The sequence below is a fragment of the Parus major genome, chromosome 4A (assembly GCF_001522545.3).
Source record: "Parus major isolate Abel chromosome 4A, Parus_major1.1, whole genome shotgun sequence".
Taxonomy (NCBI): domain Eukaryota; kingdom Metazoa; phylum Chordata; class Aves; order Passeriformes; family Paridae; genus Parus; species Parus major.
This window is the reverse complement of record NC_031772.1, coordinates 82911-101285: the sequence shown is the minus strand read 5'-3', so window position 1 is coordinate 101285 and position 18375 is coordinate 82911. Positions and strand designations below refer to the sequence as shown.

At 41.8% G+C, this 18375-nt stretch overlaps 1 protein-coding gene across 2 annotated transcripts; it reads right to left on the bottom strand.

The window, feature by feature from the left end:
* Positions 1-1811: 1811 nt before the first annotated feature.
* On the bottom strand, positions 1812-14055 carry ADGRG4 (adhesion G protein-coupled receptor G4). Of its 2 annotated transcripts, XR_004497337.1 has the most exons (15): positions 13967-14055; positions 13522-13574; positions 12787-12826; positions 12447-12472; positions 11266-11408; positions 10220-10352; positions 9600-9718; positions 8412-8622; positions 7135-7300; positions 6864-7013; positions 5924-6046; positions 4214-4259; positions 3287-3390; positions 2186-2501; positions 1812-1905 (listed from the first exon to the last, which is right to left on the bottom strand). XR_004497337.1 is itself a non-coding variant. In XM_033514172.1 (14 exons), exons 1-14 carry the CDS (start codon positions 14039-14041, stop codon positions 2364-2366), a joined length of 1527 nt encoding a protein of 508 aa, XP_033370063.1. In that variant the 5' UTR covers positions 14042-14055; the 3' UTR covers positions 1912-2363. The 2 variants fall into 2 exon arrangements, 1 of the variants encoding a protein (XP_033370063.1); XM_033514172.1 differs by lacking the exon at positions 1812-1905 and having other exon boundaries at positions 1912-2501.
* Positions 14056-18375: the final 4320 nt, after the last annotated feature.

Sequence of the window (18375 nt, the reverse complement as noted above, 5' to 3'; positions counted from 1 at the left end):
AATCTGGTAAAATAAAACCAACCGATTATTACAAAACTTGATTGTCGAAGGATAAGCAGACTACAGCACTTTGTGTTAAGAACTCAAAGAGACAGATGTTTCCCAGGCAGTGCTTTATCAGGCTTCACTTTCACATATTTCCCAGATTTTTTTCAGTTCTGGCTTTTCTGTAGAGAGAAGCTACTGCCAAGAGCACCACCAAGGATGGCTGCCCCTGAGAACAATTGTATGACATCAGATCTGAGGATAGGCATGATAATGCACTGCACACTATGCAAGAGCAAAAAAAAACCCCCAAAACCCAGCTTAAAACAGCATCTAATGGTGACCCAAATAATACAGCCAAAATTCTGATATAGGTCAGTGCCTCTGATAACACCTTTTCTAACAGGTGAACCAGAATTTGGGTTCTTTTTGGTATGTTTCTCCCAAACAAGTCTCTGATACTTGTCAAGGGAATTCCTTGGGAGAGTGATGAATGAAAGCCAAATCCACTCTGTGCATGGGAATCAGAAAGAGAATGCTAGAAATGGACACAAGGCCTGGAGAAAGAGGTAAAATCACCTTTGAGCATCCCCACACAGGGGTGAAGGCTGTGGGTAGCATTGCTGCCACAGTCAGACCCACTCATATGAGGTACCATGATAAATCATCCTGTAAAGAGAAGAAGGGTAGGAAAGCAGTGCCTTACACCCACTTTCAGTTGCATATGACTGTGCAAGGACCAACAAGCATTCTCTGCTAATGTCTCCTGGCACAGAAGAAATTTAAGCTGAACAGCCTGGGAGAAGAGATCCATCCTTGTAGCGCAGGGTGTGCATTGCATTTCTGCTAGCTCAGTGTCTTCACTTCTGTAAATATGCCCCAATCTGACAGAAGCTGACAAGCACAAAAGTGAAGAGGGAATCAGTCTACTTACCCCAGCCAGCAATGCAGCATTTTAGGATGTACTTTGGGACATAAGCATTGAAAACTTTGACGAGAGCCAAATAAAAGTGGACAGACTCCAGGCACATCCACGTGAATGCTGCAAGAAGAAAATAGTGGAGTAGCATGGCCACAGTAATGCAGAGGTCTGGATGGTTGAATGAGGTCAGCCAGGAATTGGTGAGGAAGACCATGTTCAGCATCAGCAGTGCAGCACAAAGGTTGAGGAGGATTTTTGAGGTGTTGTCTCTTCTCACCTTCCTAAAAAGAAGGGCAAGTCCACAAGGTTATCATCGAATTGCATCATCCAATTTACAGCCTATACCCAGGAATATTCCAGATTCTTGATGTAATATCTCACCCATGTCCAGGGGTAAATTTTTGAAATGACAGAAAGTTTTAGTCTTTACAGACATTTTACTGTGAGGGTGGGGAGGCCCTGGCACAGGCTGCCCAGAGAAGCTGTGGCTGCCCCATCCCCTGGAAGTGTTCAAGGCCAGATTGGATGGGGCTTGGAGCAATGCAGTCTAGTGGAAAGTGTCCCTGCCAATGGCAGGGTGTTGGAACTAGAGGGCCTTTTAGATCCCTTCTAATCCAAAATATGCAATGATTTTGTGAAATTTAGGAACATAAAGATTGCTGAACAGTTCAGACAGGTGCTTGTATTGAAGTATGAGTACTCAAATCTCTCTGATTTCACAACAGATGTCAAAATAAAGCAATATTTGTATTGTCAGCTCTCAGTCTTCCCTCTTATGCATCACAGCATCAAATATTAACAAACATTCTGATAATTGCTGCAAATTCCTTATTGCCAAAATATTAAAATCAGTGTAAGAAAAAGGATCAGACTTACTCAAGGGTTAGGTATGTCATGAGCGTTATTCCCAAAAAAAGGGAAGAAGCACCACATCCTGCATAGCTTATCAGAGTTAATATATGATCATGCGTGACACCTATTTCTGTCCGGGCCAAGTCCTGTGTTACAAGATAAAAGAAACACTGTTGTTTGCCAAGACGGATTTAGAAAATCCCCTTCCACACTTTCATATTGTGAAATTACTGTACTGCTTACTGCTACTTTTAGAGATTTTCCATTAATATATTTATGTGTTTCTTATTGTATAGTCCCACAGAATATCCAAACTAGCAAATGGTAAATTAACCAGCAGTATTTAAAGTATCCAGCAATAAGGCATAAAGCTAGAAAAGATGTTCTTCAGAAAGGACAAACTGAACATGGATTCTGGGATCTTACCGAAATTATTCCACCGGGAGCTCACTTTGTAGGAGAAACTGCTTTGTTTCAGTGGCAGCTGCCGTGCTTGGGACCTGCACAAACCTGCTAAATGTCTTGGAGCATAGTAGATCCTCCCTGTCCAGAAAGCACCACTGGAAAATCAGACAGGAGGCTTGGCCCTGCTTCTCCACAGCTGCTACCAGGAGGAACATTGAGGGGATTTTGTTGTTCCCTGAAACAGCTTCTCTTCTATTTCATGAAACATTGAACCACAGACTGGTAACCTACATCTCTGATGTCCCATGGCCGGTGCTGTTGAAGACCTGTAGTTGTACTAATTACCAAAGTGACAGTAAGAGGTGTGATCTGAAACTCAGGCTGAATTCTTCTTACTTGAATGAAAACTTGACAAAGTGTCTGGAACTTGAACCAGTGTCTGAGATCTGAATCTCAATTCCCTTCTGTAAGCCACAGTTTTACTCCCAGGAGGGCTTTTGCCTCTGGAGCAGGGTCATGCTGACCTCTAGGGGAAGCATCCAAAGGCAAAGGTGGGGCCCACCCCATCGTGTGGGCTGTATCCTACTGGGAATAGCTAATTTAATCTACTTGGTTTGCCTAGAACTCCCCTGTCTCTTTGCCTTTGTTGCAGCCCATTCTCAGGCATTCATCCCAGCTTTTGACATTTTGCTTTAAGAGGCAGTTTTCTAGCACACAATAAGAGGTGATAGATAATGAGATCTCCCATATTTATACTAAACTTCACTTTCTGATGCAGCATAGATAAAACTTTCAAAAAGTAATGTCATTAGTTGTCACTGGCAGTTAGTAAATTTAACACAGTACTTCCAACACAGTAAATAACACATTAAGGTTGATTAAGTTACACTTCGAAGTACAAGCTACATATGTAAAACAAAATTGCCTTGAAGCAAGTGACACTTAAAGGACTTTATACCGTCAAATTATCATAACTGGGTTTTTTGTTATTGCTCATTTTGGCAAAATTGCAGACATCTAAGAGCTTGTATAGCTATGCATCTCCCATTTCTTTTCCAAAGCTAGTGATGACTTTGTTTAGTGCCACGGGACTTTCTGGGAGATGACTCACAGAGTACTCACCAGTAAGACTCCAAAATGGGTAAGGTGGTTACAAAAACAGATTGTATAATTCATATCTGTATATTCCATTTCACACCCCGATGTATTCCAACCACCCAGTCCATCTGTGCAACAGAGAAAAAGGATTTTTAAGCAGAGTTAGTCATCCTCCGTCATTTATAGCTGTGCAGCACACAGAGTGTGTGAAGATGAGCTCAAGTTAGTACAGATTGCAGGGTCATTTAGCAGCACACAAGTGAGATTTCACATGAAAACACATCTTCTGTAGTCACCTGAGAACCTCAAAATTTGGATGAAACCTTTTGGTGGAATGAAAAAATATTTAGAGTCATTTACAAATCTGCACACACAGATAAAGACCCAGTGCTGGGCTACATTGTGCTCGAGGAGGTGGAAACAGAAGAAAAGAAACATGCACAGGGCAGAGGATTTGTTTAGGTAGAGCGCAGTGCTGAAGAAGTCGCTGGTAAGACTGAACAATATGACCCTATCTATGTAGTCTGCATATTCAGAAGCTAAGCTTCTGATTAAAAAGAAATGAATAATTTCTACTCCTAGTAATTGCAGAGGAAACCTCTCCCACATGCTCTGAGTTAACCCAATTTACAATTATCTCTCTCTGTCTTGTGACTGAGCCATTTTAAAGACCTGGCCCCAGCAAAGCCCCTGCTGTATTCCCCGAAGTCACAGCAAGAATTCATCTGATGTTTCATTGCATTTCTGCCTTTTTCTTAGGTGAAGTCCTCTTATTCATGCAGAGGCAGCACTGCACAATGTCATACCCATATCCCTGGTGATAACACTGAGTACTGAGGTGTTGACATCAACACAAAGCAGCAGCACAAACTCAGGTTTCAAGGTGCAATGTCGAAAAGCCAAAGCTGCTGCGATTCTGGGGACAGAGCCAGCTCGGCAAGTAACACTTACTGTTTTTCCCAAAGTCCCAAAAGACACAGTGCACTGCTGCATTGCCCTGGAAAGAGAAGAAAGGAGACTGTGACATTTATTTAGGACATCTGTACTCCATCTGCACTTTCAGATGGTGTATCTCACCTCTGATTGGGGTGTATGACCAAGTCATTTGGATTTGATTTCCCCTGCACTGCTTGGCAGCAAAGCCCACTCATATCCATGATTATTTGTGTGTGGTGCAGCAGGGGGTCTGTGCGTGAGTGGAGATGCCACGAGGTCAGGGGCAGCTGGGCACTTGGGCTTGGGGAGCCAGCCAGGGTATTGGCCATCTCACCTGTGGCACTAAACTAGCAGAGTCACACTTTTTGCCTTCCCCTTTACCAAGGGAAATCCTGCGAGTTAGTGATTTTCCCCAGTTTTACGTGTATCTTTCAATACGTTGTAGTCTTTTAAGGACAGCAGCAAATCTGACAAATCATTCACCTGAGGCCAATTTCTGTGTCTAATCTCATCAGGTTCATGTGGTGCCTGAGATGTCACACCAAATTACTGGTGAAGTTATGACTAAGACCTGGAATAACAACCTGAGATTTGATACATCAAAAAAAACCAAAAACCCTACAAGAAATGTTTACTTTAGATTTTCAGTAATTCCCCTCTCTGAAACCAGGCAGGGAAGACAAGTGAGAGCTGAACAGGTGTAAATGGATATTCAGTGCAAAGATTTCTCTTGGGGACATTCTAGTTTATTACTCATAATGCTGTAGCAAACTTTTCCAAGGCACAGATTCATTTACTTTTATTATTATTACATCATTAATAAAGTTTAATAATGCACAGGGTTTACAGGAAGCCAGTCTAACAGATAAGCTGTTGTGTGATTTGTAGGCTGTCATATATAATTAGGCACACAGCCAAAGATGTAGGTTTAGATGATAACTCATTAAATATTTAATTAAGATAATTTTAAAAGGTCAAGGAAAAAATCTGAAAGGTGCCAGATGGCCTGGTGGAGTAAAAATGACAGAAGAGAGGGGATATCTAGGTGAAATTTCTGGGTATATATTTGCTGAATGGAAAGAGCATTTTGCCATGAAAGCAGCAACTACAAGTCCTTATTAACTCAAACTTGAACCAAGTTCAGCTTATCGAAAAATTTTCTTCTCCCTCGGGTTTGTAATATGTGGATGCTGGGCCTTAAACATTGGCAGCACAAATATGCTAAGGAGGAATTAAATCAATAAATTTTACCCATGTCCATTTAAAAATAAAACAGACTTCCAGTTTCTGAAACAAAACAAAACACTTTGATTTTGAAAACATCTTTGCAAGGTTTTGGGGTTTTTTAAGCTCCTCTGCTTTGATGACTTAACCTATTTTCCAAATGCAAATCAAGGATAAATCATTTCAGTCCAATCCAAAACCTATTATTTTTGGCAAATAAACTATTCCTTGAAAAAAATTTGTCTAAATCAGAACAAGGAAACAATAAAAATGCTCCTTGTTGCTAAGCATGGATTTAGAGTGGGGACAAAAGCTTTAGCGACCTGCAAGAATTACTAAACACTGAGATCTGTGTGGTCAGTTGAAGTTTGGGTCCATGTATCATGGAGAGGTCAGGCAGCAAAGTGTTTAAAGTTTATTTGTCCTGTTCCCAGTTTATTGAAAGGGTAAGTGAAGTCAGCTTTGTCTCACTTTGTCCCTGATGAAAGGAACATAACCTACCCTGTTCTGGTCTATGTGGTGGAGAGTAACAGTCACAGGCTCGTTAAGGTTCTGAACTGATGCATTTTCAATGCTGGCACTCACAACGTAAGTGTTCAACCTCTCCATCGTTAAACTGTCATCCTGCAGGGGAAAAAAAACACACATGCAGAATGAATCCAAGCTCTTTCTTGCTCTCATTTCTATATATTTTTTTTAAACTATATTCCTTGGAAATGGCAATCAGGTAAACTCCATGGGATGACTGAAGTAATTTGGCTACTTGCTATGTCATTAAAACACATAGTAAGCTGCAGCTCAGGGACAGTCTCCACATCAGCTAAAGCAGGACTGAGTTTCAGATGCACCAGCTGGACTGAGAAAGCTGTGTAATTGTTTCAGTACATTTAAACATTTGGTTGTACATCATTAAGCTCATTAAACAGGAGACACAGCTGTGAATGCTCCTTTGTTGTGCAGAGCATTGTTTAGCTGTACGAGCACTGTATGAGCTATCATTTCAAAGAAATGTCTCCCTTTCTAAATTATACCCACCTGTCCTTAAGAAACTATAATAAGTACTAGAATAGTCATAAATCCTTCTGCTATATTATTTCAATGGAGACCTATGTCTTGAAATTATTTTTGTGATGTTTGGCATATGCTACGCATCATGCTTACTATCAGAGAAAGTTAGGGTATGTTCTTTTCCTGCAGAGCAGAAGGACTAAAATAACATCAGCTACAGAAAATGAAAAAAAAGTTAAGGTCTATAGGCACCTCTCAGAGCATCCTTGCCTCAGAGGTTTTGCTGCCTGAGTACATTTTGCCTGCACATCCCTCCATCAGTCTGATACTAATGTGCCCTGAAGAGACGATGCTGTTGGAATTTCTTTTGTAGGCACGGAGAACAGCTGAGCCCATTCCTGCTGTGTTAGGGTTTGCTGGGAGTTGTAGTTACCAGAAAAAGTGAAGTAGTGCCAAAAAACTTGAACTGTATCTTTGAACGCCTGTCTGGGTCAGAGTACTTGATCCCTAGGAAGTTCTTCAGGGATTTTGGCAGAAACACCGAGGCCAAAGCCTTTCTGAAAGGGTTTTCTTGTACACTGATCTGCAGGAGAGAGATGACATGCTCAGACGTGCCATCCTCAGGTCAAATTCAAAATGAGACAAAAGAGCAGGAGGATTGTCTGGTTTAGTCAGTGGTCTCTGAGGTGATACTTGGCTCTCACCTTGAGATCCACGCCTCTGTTGTAGGAGGTAATCCCAAAGGCCAGTCCTCCAAACAGTCTGGGATCTGGACGCAGCACTAAGAGGGCCAAGGATGTAGTTAGGACTGATATATTTCTCTCTGTGTAGAGAACCTTATAGCCCATCTCCTCAGTCATCTTCAGGATACTTCAACAAGAGCAACAGAAAGAAAACAAAAATACAACTCTTGAAATGTTCTGCTGGTTTCATAATTCACACCCAAGAGACTAAAAGTCTTTGCTCTGATTTATGATAACAAGAAGCAAGCACTAGAGCAGAATGGGTTCATTTGGGGGTAGATGGCACTTTGTCTGCACAGGCACAGATGGTGGTGGGCAGTTGAGTTGGCACGATTTAGTGGCCTCTGGCAGGTGGGAGATACCCTCCTGCGGAGACAATAGAAAGAGGTTCTGAGAAGACTCTAGTCAAAATCCACACCCAGTCAAAAACTGCACTTCAGTTTCAAGGCAGTAACTTGTAAAATCTGCTAATTTGATTATTTTCAATCACCTAATTGTACCAGGAGATGAAATATTAGAGCCGCTTTAGTCTGGTAGGAACCTCTAGAAGTCCATACTCCAACTCCTCACCACCTTAGGCAGGATATGCTCTGAAGGCAGAGCTGCTGCTCAGGGGCTTGTCAAGCAAAACTCTGAATAGGTAAACTCTGTGTCCTTGCATTTGCCCTTGTCAAGGTTGGCTGCACTGCTCTGGACAGTGCTCTGCTCAGGCATTCGAAAACAGGCAGCTGAGTTCCCTTTAAGGCCTCAAAGAGTAGAGGTGTTTTTAAAGTCAAGAATCTTGATTTTAGCACGTGTGAGAATCACATCATGGATGCAGGATCCTAAGTATATATTTTGAAGACTAACATTGAATGGCTGTGTTTAAAAAGTCTTTATTAGCAAGGGTAGAGGGTGGAAGAGAGTTGTGTCTCCATGCTGAACTGCCCACAGCCCTCCCTGCCAAGCCACAAAGGTCCTTGCTAGAGGAGGTGGCAGCTGGGCAATCCCTGGGCTGCCTCCAGGCTGGGATGCCCACAGGGATCAACACTGGAATGGTGATTTCTGCAGAATAGGTTCTGCTAAAAGCACCTTTGACCACACAATAACCAATTTCTGCTGGTAAAACCTCAAATATGTTTAAGATCAAAGTACAGAAGTTGCTAGCTGCAGTGATGGTATTTTAATAGACTGAATAAATTACACCATGGTGCCATTTCAGCTTAGGAAGCCTCTTCTGCACAAGTTGTCTTACTTACCAATCAGTTATTTTTCTAAAGTTCTCATCTTCTATTTCTTGCAGCAGAATATAGTCTAGTATAGACAACACAGTCTCTGCAAGTGTCACACTCATATCTGCAAGCTCTACGATATCAGAAATTTTCCTTGCAATGATTTCTAATTCTTCTGCATGCAGTGTTGCATCAGGCAAGAGGTATAAAATATGCTGTACAACATCTTGTGCATTCTCTGAAAAAAAAGGAAGTGCAGAAGACTTATGTGGCATAGCTCTCTGTCTCACCATACAGCTACATGTGTCTCTCTAATGCTCCTGATCTATTACGAACTTATGTCCTAAGAATTAGTCAATAAACCCTCAACATGTCAATGAAACCAGTAAAAACTTCTAAGTAAAATCTGCATATCTCAGACTGTATTTTAAAGAAAATAATGTACTTTTCAAAAGAATACGGTCACCTGCTTTTGGATTTATAAATACTATCTGCAAATAATATTTAGTTCTAACTTGGTTTTTTACAAGAATTTGTGAGTTCCAAATAACAATTACATGATCTGCCTCTGTCCCTAATGCTGCTTACCCGGTACAGCAGCAAAAGCAAATTCTGTATTTGTATTTGCCATTCATCATCTCATCATCCTTCTATAATTTTTGTATAGAAGCAGATTTTACACCCTGGGAGTCAGACAGACTGTGTGCAACTCCAGATATCTTTCCATGACCTATTATTTGATGCACTGCTGAGGATTAGGATAAGCTCTGGTATTGGGTTTGTTCACCATTCAAACTACTGTTTGGCATAGTTTAAAAAAAAGTATAAACAGGTGGTAGAGGTAATCTCATAGCTCACATGAATTACAGCACCAGTTTTTCAACTCCAGGCACTGATTTATGCTTCTTTCCATGAGATACTGTGAGCTGTTTTGATGTGATAACAGAGCGTATAAGCAGGCAAAACTTGCCACATTATTCACTAGTTACTCACTTAGCTATAAATCTAAGTGTAGGCTTTGAAAACACGGGATTTGATAGAAAATTTGGAAGCACTTGCATAATTCATCAACAATAAAAAACCTTTAAGATCACCAGATGTGCAGGATGCACAAAAACAATCTTATTGCTTCTTCAGATGTGCAAGGTGAGCATTATCCCAATACAACTATTTTTGTTGTGATTCACTGTGTCACTGCAGTATCTGGTGCCATACCTTCTGTTAGCTTGATATCTTGGAGGTCTAGAATACTATTTGGAAGTTTTTCCAGTAACTTGCATTCAGTCATGTTTGGTTTCTTCCAAAAAGCTTGCTCAAGTTCAATACTAATTTCACTGAAAAATTAAAACAATGCACATTGTTACAAGAAAACATAGATAACCATGATATTCCTCGTATTTCCCACTCAGGTAGCTAAGAATGCAATTCATTAACCCAACTTTAAATGGACTTTTAAGTCAGATCTGACTTAGCACTCACCCAGCAGAGGGGGTCAGAGCCCAAATGCCAGAGCCATGTGAAACACACCTTGAGGTACTGGAGGGGAGGAGCCATTAAGAGAAGACACAAAATGCTATGGGGCAAGGTTTCCCCTTCCTGCCCAAGCAGCAAGTCAGGTCCCTGTGGTGCCAGCAGGTTCTCCCTGCAGGTGATGGGAATGATGCCACACCCTTTTCCAGCAGTCTGTGCTGGACCAGACCTGGATTTCTTTGCATCTTCCTTGGCGCAGCACTGCTGTGTGCTGTGACAGACTGCCATCTGATTTTCCATTACAAAACCTGCTGCTCTCCCCTGTTTTCCATGGAAGAACCAATACAAGATGTCTTGTCACTCACCAGCTCCTCTGAGCAGACTGCAGAGGGTTTTTCCTGCAGCTGACTTCTGTCTTAGAGGCTGGACTTGTTACAGGCCAGGAATAATTCCCCTTGTACCTTGTGAGTGAAGATCTTTCTGAACAACCCACTAGTGCTAAGAAGGAAATAAATAATAGCTCTTTACAAAGACTCAATAGTCAAAAAGAAGACACCACCCCCCCACCCCCAGACACACAGGGACCCAGCTGTCCTGTGGACCTGGTTTCCTGATGAGAATGAGTTCTGATTTACAGACTGGACATCAGCATTCTACAGGTTTACAGTCTGTATGAAAACATGTTGTTTAAATATTTAATCTCTTCTGCAATTTTTTCTCTTTCATCTGACAAGGTCAGTTCTCAGGTAGAGAGTTTCCAGCATCACAAACCATATTCAGTGACAGCATGCCCTTCAGGCTTCTCTAATCGATCAGAAAGAGCTTCACATCACCCCTCATTCCTCCAGGCTTGTTGATTTATCATCTGCAACTGATATTTTGTAAAGTGTTGCTATAAAATGTGGTTTTGAATCTCAGGTATAGTCTGTTAGCTCCCACCTCTGGTTTACTCCTGTATTTTAAGGAAGAACAGAGATGGTAACCAAACCAACAAAGTACTTATTTTCCATCTGAGAATTGGTCCAATATGCACAGGCATTAAGAGAACTCTGGCAGGTAGATTTGGTTTGGTTGTTTGGTTTCACAGTCTCCCTGGAGTACTCGCCACCACCAGGAGGTCCTGGATTTGTAGCTGCATCAGCTTTACTCTGCCTTTGTTGCAAAGGGGTTCAGACCTGCCTGGGCTCCAGGATTCATGTTTGAACTTGTCTCTGTTTGTCTGGAACCCAAGTTTTTGATATCGCTGTCACTGCATGATGTTCTACAGACCGTCACCACACAAGGTCAGTCCGGTTACTTGTAAGGATGTTTTCTAGCCTACCCTGTCCACAGAACAAACATTTGATAAAAAACACTTATAGACAGAATTACAAAGTATGCGATTTCCGATGAGATTTCAGTGAAGTTTTACCTATTGACTTCACAGCCACATCTTCAGGTTTCACATACAGGGAAAATGTTCCCTCTTTGTAAGTGTCATTCAACAAATCTTTGATCTTGAGACTCAAGACTTCTTGTATTTTCAGGGCCTTTACAGTGGCCTTACAGGCATAGCTACAAAGAGAATACACAAACAAGGCTGCCATGTTAGTAACGTTTCACAAATAGAAGTGGCTACAAAGTGAAGGAGTAGCCCAGATAATTACACTGAATTGGATAATGTATGTATTTTTCTCACCGTAAGTGCAGCACTGAGGAAATGCTTTCTAAAGTAGAAGATATTGGGAATACAGGTACAAGAATCTCTATAGTTTCATGGTATATGCCTCTAAAGGTTTCCTAATAATAATGTTATCTGGGCAAAGGAACATCTCTGTCACAAGTAAGGGTTTTTCAGTGCTTAAAGTTCAGAGAGCCAGTATTAAAACAGTGAGGTGCTTGAGCACCCTGTGACTCCGTGGCTTTCTGGAAAACCAAGATTTAACCATCCACTTTCAGTATCTCTGGTGGATTTCACTTCTCAGAACAGCTTTCGTTCTTTTTGCTGACTCTGGAAAGTTTGGACATCTCCAAGTGGCTTAAGGCAAGGCAGAAAATTGCAAGAAGCCATGGATGGATCACCTCATGGACCTCTAATTTAACTGAGGGCTAATGAGTGAGAGCTCCTTAGGGCTGGGGTGTTTGAAGATTTTTCAATTCACACAGCTGTCCACCACTCGTCATGGTCTTTCTAAACCATCCACAGCCCCTTGTCGGTGATGGGAATTCACCTTCTTCTCCTGGCCTGGGGCCAGAAGGCAATTAGGATTTCCTACAAAGGAGGTGCAGGATTCATCCTGGTATCCTTCTTGTGCATTGTCCACGCATGGTTCTGGCCCCAGTGAAGGACCCTGCTCAGGGCCAGCTCTTACAGGGAAGCACAAACCTCACCCCTTGTCGTGGAAGCACTGTAAATCTCCCAAGACCTGGGGTGTGAAAAGGAAACCTTGGATGCTCAAACGCGTTTCCCTGAGTCAAGCATTCCTGTGGTTCTGATCTCCATGTCTGCTTTTCTGGTCATTCTGAAATTCAAAGAGCCATGGAGGGATACAATTCCTCCTCCCTTAGAAATTAAATCAGTACAAACTATGGAAATCCAGTTTATAACCTTACCTTTGTGACATCTGCTTTACCTTCCCCTTCAGTTTGCATGGAAAGACACAGAAAGTTAGAAACTGGTTAGAATCAACAGGCACAGATTGTTTTTTAAAGAAAGCAATTAGCAGAAGCCCAGTGTGCTCATTAAAACAGAGCCTCTTGTTTTAAGTGTTACAGGGACCTGACATGTGGGAGAAGCCTTTACAGTACTGTCAGGGGTTCATGAGGATAATTAAATTATTTCAACAAAACACAATAGCATCAACGTTTAGACCCTTCAACTACTATATCCTATATGCAGAGGTAAGAAAAATATACATGTCTATAAGATTTCAGAAAATAACAAATTACATACATGAGTCCTCTTATGGGCACCGTGGTGTGGATAATTATCCCTGAAAACAAAAGAGAATAGAACAATTAGCTCATGGTAGCAGGTAACTGTAACATGCCCCATTCTGCTACCACCTAGACAAAAAAAAATCTTGTGACCACAATAAGCCAGACTTTAAAGCTTAGAAGTCATCTTAAATTCAGCATAGGTGTATCTACAGAAGCCACCAGGACCAAGTGCTATAATTTATATGCATTCTGACAAAATATGTTTCTTCCAGATTTCAAAGAACCTTCCCTTATTGTTTTATGAATTGGATTCGTACATGCAAACATTGCAGCATGTTACTGTATTGTCATCTATAAAAAAGCAGTGCCTGTGGAAGTCAGAGAAGAAACAGGCATAAAATGACAAAATTCTGCATCTGTAGACATGACATCTTTACAAATTGGTAAAATATCCCTCTCAGCTGCTCGCAGTTTGGATGTGAGTACAGGTGGATTGGGCTAAAAGGAACGAAACAGGGGAATCTGGTGCAAGAAAACATTGCTCCAAACAGCATTTTCTAGCTACAACATCCTTTCATGAGACACTGCCACACAAGAGCCAGTGTGATCCTAGCCAGTCCCTGGGGTCTGTGAGCCTCGTTCCCCTCTGTAACCCCCAAACAGAGTGGTCAGCTGGGAATTGGGTATCTAGAATCTGACTGCTCAAAGGACTGGTCAAGGTGACACCACCACACAGCCAGAACCTTACCTGACTTTAAAGTTTGTCACAAGTAATCCTTCTCCATTAAATATGATATTAAACTGGAAAGAAAACAGTAACATTTTTATTAACATGGTATATCAATGCTTTTTCTAGACCTGCTTGTAAATTTAGAATTGTCATCAAAATTCTAAATCCAAATGAAAGTGGCTAAGAATTTTTGCAAAATTTTAATGCTTTTCCCTTCCTTCAGAATTTAATTTTGTCCTGTTATGTATTGAATAATATGACTCTGAAACAGCACAATCGTTACATGGATGCTCATTTCTGTGTTGTTCCAACAGTTTGCTTTCTGTGGGTGTGGGACTAGATGACCTACACAGGTCCCTTCCAACCCATTCTACTCCAACCCTAAGTACTCTATGATCCTACCGTCTGTCTTCATGTGATAGTTGCTAGAAACACATGAGAATGAGAAAAGCAATCTACTCACCCAGTGTTCAAGAAGCCTCCTTGCATCATAGCAATCAGGTGCTCTCTCCATTTTGTAGAGAAGAGAAAAGTTCATGTAAACATTAAAGAATCTGACTGTAAGGAGAGGACAGAGGTGAGATACATCCTGCAGCTTGCACAGAAGGGGCCTGCTCCCCTTCCCATCTCCTCACTCCTCTGTAGGACCACAGTTGTGTTCCCATTCTCACAGCCCCGAGGCCCTTCGGGAAACCCTGGACTGCTGTGTCCAAATCTATGTTATTGCTGCATCAATAGGAATTTTATTAAAGATCTCAAGGGCCCAAACACATGGTCATATTACCACACCTTATCAACAAAGCTGTGGTTCATACCTGAGGCGCACTGTCTTGGTTTTTTACTGCCTGCTGAGAATGCACAGGCAGAGGCAGGAGGATTTGCTGACATGGGACATCTTGTTAAGCAGTGAGAGCTTAAAGACATGACTTAAATTGTCACATCTATGGTGTCAATGTGTCAATGACAACCACGACAACATTTGAAACAGCCCCCTGAGCACTTACATGGAATGGTACCATTGGTACTGGCTGGAGGGACTGGGGACAGCGCAGGGGCCCTTGTTGAAGATGCTTCACTGAAGGCTGCTGGAAAGAACCATAAAAGGCCTGAGAATCCACGCTGGCAGAAGTGTAAGGAAGAGCACAGTTCAGGTGAGAGAAAGGTTTGAGTCCTTTTGCAAAGGTCATCATTACAAGGAGATGCTGTGGTTCCACAGACCTCAGGAGGGTGAAGGCAAAGGGCAAAATACACCCACATAGGGTTTTCTTCTTTATAGAGTGGTCAACACAGCATAACTAGGGAGAAAACGGGATTTAGATCACAGGGAAAACCAAAGCTTATCCACCTTTATCCTTTTTCATTTCTTGTGTTGGAGGACAGTTATCTATGTTCCCTTCTTGCCCATGCAGGCTGCATCAGCCTTCAGGAAAAGGCATTTGTAATGCCTATGAAAGGAACACTGATCTTCATTGTCTCTGGGTTAATGATAACCTGGTATAAAGATTCCCATTTTAAATGCTGGCCATCCTGCTTGTTGTTCTCAAAGAATTCCAGGCATTTATTTATAGCTAATTTTCCTTGAAGTGTATCACCTTGTCAAAGCAGATACGACTTTTGCATTTTGCATGCTATCTGCCACATCACCAGGCAGACATGGAGAAAATGGATGATGTTTGTCACCTGTGAAAGGAATGAGTGTGTCTACAAACAGAAGTGTGAGGCTGCTTGTAGGTAAGACCAGAGATCAATAGATAGTAACAGAAAGGAACCATAAAATTCAGAAGAGTGGAACAAATTGACAGGGAATGTTGTTCAACCAAAGCCAAATCCCTGTAAAATCCCTGAATTTAAACAAGAACAGAGATACAAAAGGAGGGGGGGGAGGGGGAGCGATGTTGCATGTTAGGGGGGTCATGTAGCAGGCAATTCGGGAAGTCTGTACCTCTCAAATGCCTCAGCCAATGGGGAAAGAGAGAGGATGATGTGGCTAGGAAAATAGGATTAAAAGGAGGCTCCAACAATTTGAGAGGTGCTGGAGGGGGTGGGGGGACGGGTGTGTGGAGGGGAATGTCCCATGGGCCTCTCCCTTTGTTTGAATGAAGCTACAGGACTCCTTTGTCTTGTTTTGCATGTAAACCTCTGTCATTGTGAATTTTTCCACACACATGTACAACAGAAAATTGCAGTGAACCAAATCACCCCGTTGCATTACAGGCTTGAGTGCTGAAAGAAAAGCAGGATCACAACATTTCTCCCTAGAAAAAGTACCATTTCCTTGTGAGGCTGGTAATTGGTGTTTTTTACTTCACATTCTGACATGACTATCAGAGACTTGATATTCCAGCTCTGACTAAGAGAAATAAATTCAACATATGCATACCAAGCCAAATCTCTATGAAAAAGGAGCATGGTCAGAAGAACAATAAGACCATGCTTCATACATAAAACATTGTCTTCTCTACTGTAGTTCAAGTAAAGGAGATTCACACCTGCTCAAAATACAACAGTCCATCTCTGACTCACTCAAATCAATGACAATTAATCCATGGACAATTACAGAAACGGGGGCTGGTAATAGCTTAAAGTCTCCTGTTTTTATCCTAAATGACTTCAAATTGTCTTGTGGCATTCCAAGGACAGCTGAAGTCAAAAGTCCCTTCTGAGCAGGCATGCTACAGTCCCTAAGCTTCTACTTGCTAGACAGAATTTACTTTCCCCTTTGCACTAAGCCACAGGCTATGAAGTCAGCACAGAGTCCAACTGGAGCAAGTGGACAGTAAAGTAACTGAAGTCCAGCTCTGAGTCCTCTCCAGATTTGGCTCCTGCAGACTAAGCTCAGAAACTTCATTCTTCAGTTCAGACCTCCAGCCTCTGAATATTCCTCAGAGGTGTTTTGGTGTCATCTCATGATCTAGAAAATGGTTGTACCTCCTCAACAGACAGAAGTGCTCAGAGATGGTAGGGAGCTGAGCCAGGAGGATCCTGCACACACAGAGTAGGATGGGGAGCAAGAAAAATGGACCAGCTGTTCCAAAGATCAAACTGTCTAGCAACGTGCTTTTCCCAGGCTTGATGAATCTTAGATTTCCATTTGGACATCTCCTCTTAATTCAGGCCTTTTGCATCTGAGATAGCAGTAAACTTTGGAAATCAGAGAACTAATCAACTCTGCTTTACTCTTCCATTGAGACACTGGCAAGTCCAGGAGCAAGATGCCACATTGCCCATTTCAAACCCATTGCCTGCAGTAGGTCAGAAGATGACCTGGTATGATGGATATTTGCTGACTCTTTATTTGGAAGAAGATACATGGGCTCAAGCTGCAAGACAGACCTGGATGTTCCATCCACGGAGTACCTACCAACACTAACATCATTTGACAGGCTCAGAAATACACAGAAAACAAGAAGCCAGAAGTATCTAATTAATTAAATGCCCAAGAGACAAAGGAAACTAACTCCTCAAAAGAAAACAGAAGGATTCAGAACTAAGGGGATGTCGCTTTTCCTCCAGCACCCGTGCACACCAAGCCCTCCCCATCCTCATATTATAGTACAGTGAGGACACAAAGGGCCTGGGCCCCAGCTCTGCAGAAAGGCAGATATTCCAGCATCTCCAGGGACTTCAATTCCACAGCTTAAACTTGCAGTGAAAACCCATAGGTCTTCCCTATGGGAAGCTTCCCTAGGAGCGAAGCTGCAGAGACGGCTCTCTGATCCCCAGCGTGATGCTGTAAATAATGAGTCCCTGGTTTCAAACTGACAGAAAACACGTGTTGCATTATGAGCCTTTTTAAGAACTGCTGCCATAGAGGGAGTGAGACGAGAATGCAGAAAGGCCAGGCATGCCCTATCACTGGAATAAGTACTTCTTTTCTTTCCTACAGAAATACAAACATAATATTAGGATATGATCCATTGAGCCCCATTCCAGACTATTAGAACACCTGGGGTTTAACTTAGCTCCCAGCATGTTCCAGTGCTGCAGATTGTCTCCAGATAGGATTGAATCTGCAGAGGGCAACCACAGGCCCCATTATGTTCCTGTTGTTATCAGTGTAATATTTCGAAAACCATTGCCTCAGAGATGATGTACGATATCACTCAGTGTCAGGCAGGATGGATCGGAAGAATTTTCTAGGGAAAAAAAACCAACAGAGAAATTGCCAAACAAAGCCCAAACCCATTCTGATCAGGAATGTCACTTGGAATTATGTTTCCATATCCTGACAAACGAAAGCATGATCATGGCTTCACAGATAGCACTTTATTTGTTTCTCTCTTATTATCACCAGAAGAAAAAAAAAAAATCATCTGTTTATTCTCACACATCAAAGAACATTACCAGCAGGCTGGTGTGGGACTGGTGACCTGCATCCTGTAGCCTCATTTGCTTTAATTAATATGTATGTAATTCTGCTTGTGAAAAGAAGACTAAGGCATGATGGCAGGTGAGGTCTGAAGCCACGAGAGTACCGTACCACTGATTTTTTTAAAGTCCTACTCAAAGATTTTGATTTAATGATTTTTAATAAATAGTTTACTTGGCATCCTGTAAATATGTACAGTTTCCAATCAGTGAGCATCAAAAATGACCAATAAGAGAACTGCAATGAATATATTTTTATATTATTAGCAGTCATTTTCAGATATTGAATATTCATCCCTCCCTCAGATTATTTAAAATTGATAAGCAAACCAGGAAGTAGTGTGTGGGTGAGGTCGGGGGAAGAAGAGATGCAGACTGAGTCAGTGAGAGGATGAGAACACACACTTGGACACATTTATCATTCCTTCCCAGTAAATCCATGCAGATAGTGTGCTTCTGTAAACAAACAGCACTGGGAGAGTTAAAAAGGGAAATAAAGTGTCG

Bases quoted from the DNA above. Each gene is read 5' to 3' on its own strand.
- ADGRG4 (XM_033514172.1), bottom strand. From the start codon at position 14,041: ATGAACTTTTCTCTTCTCTACAAAATGGAGAGAGCACCTGATTGCTAT. The intron at 7,301-8,411 runs GTAAGTAAGACA...CTCTTGTTGAAG, and splicing joins TTTAGAAAAATAACTGATTG to TATCCTGAAGATGACTGAGG. The intron at 2,502-3,286 runs GTGAGTACTCTG...TTTGGTAATTAG, and splicing joins CCCATTTTGGAGTCTTACTG to TACAACTACAGGTCTTCAAC.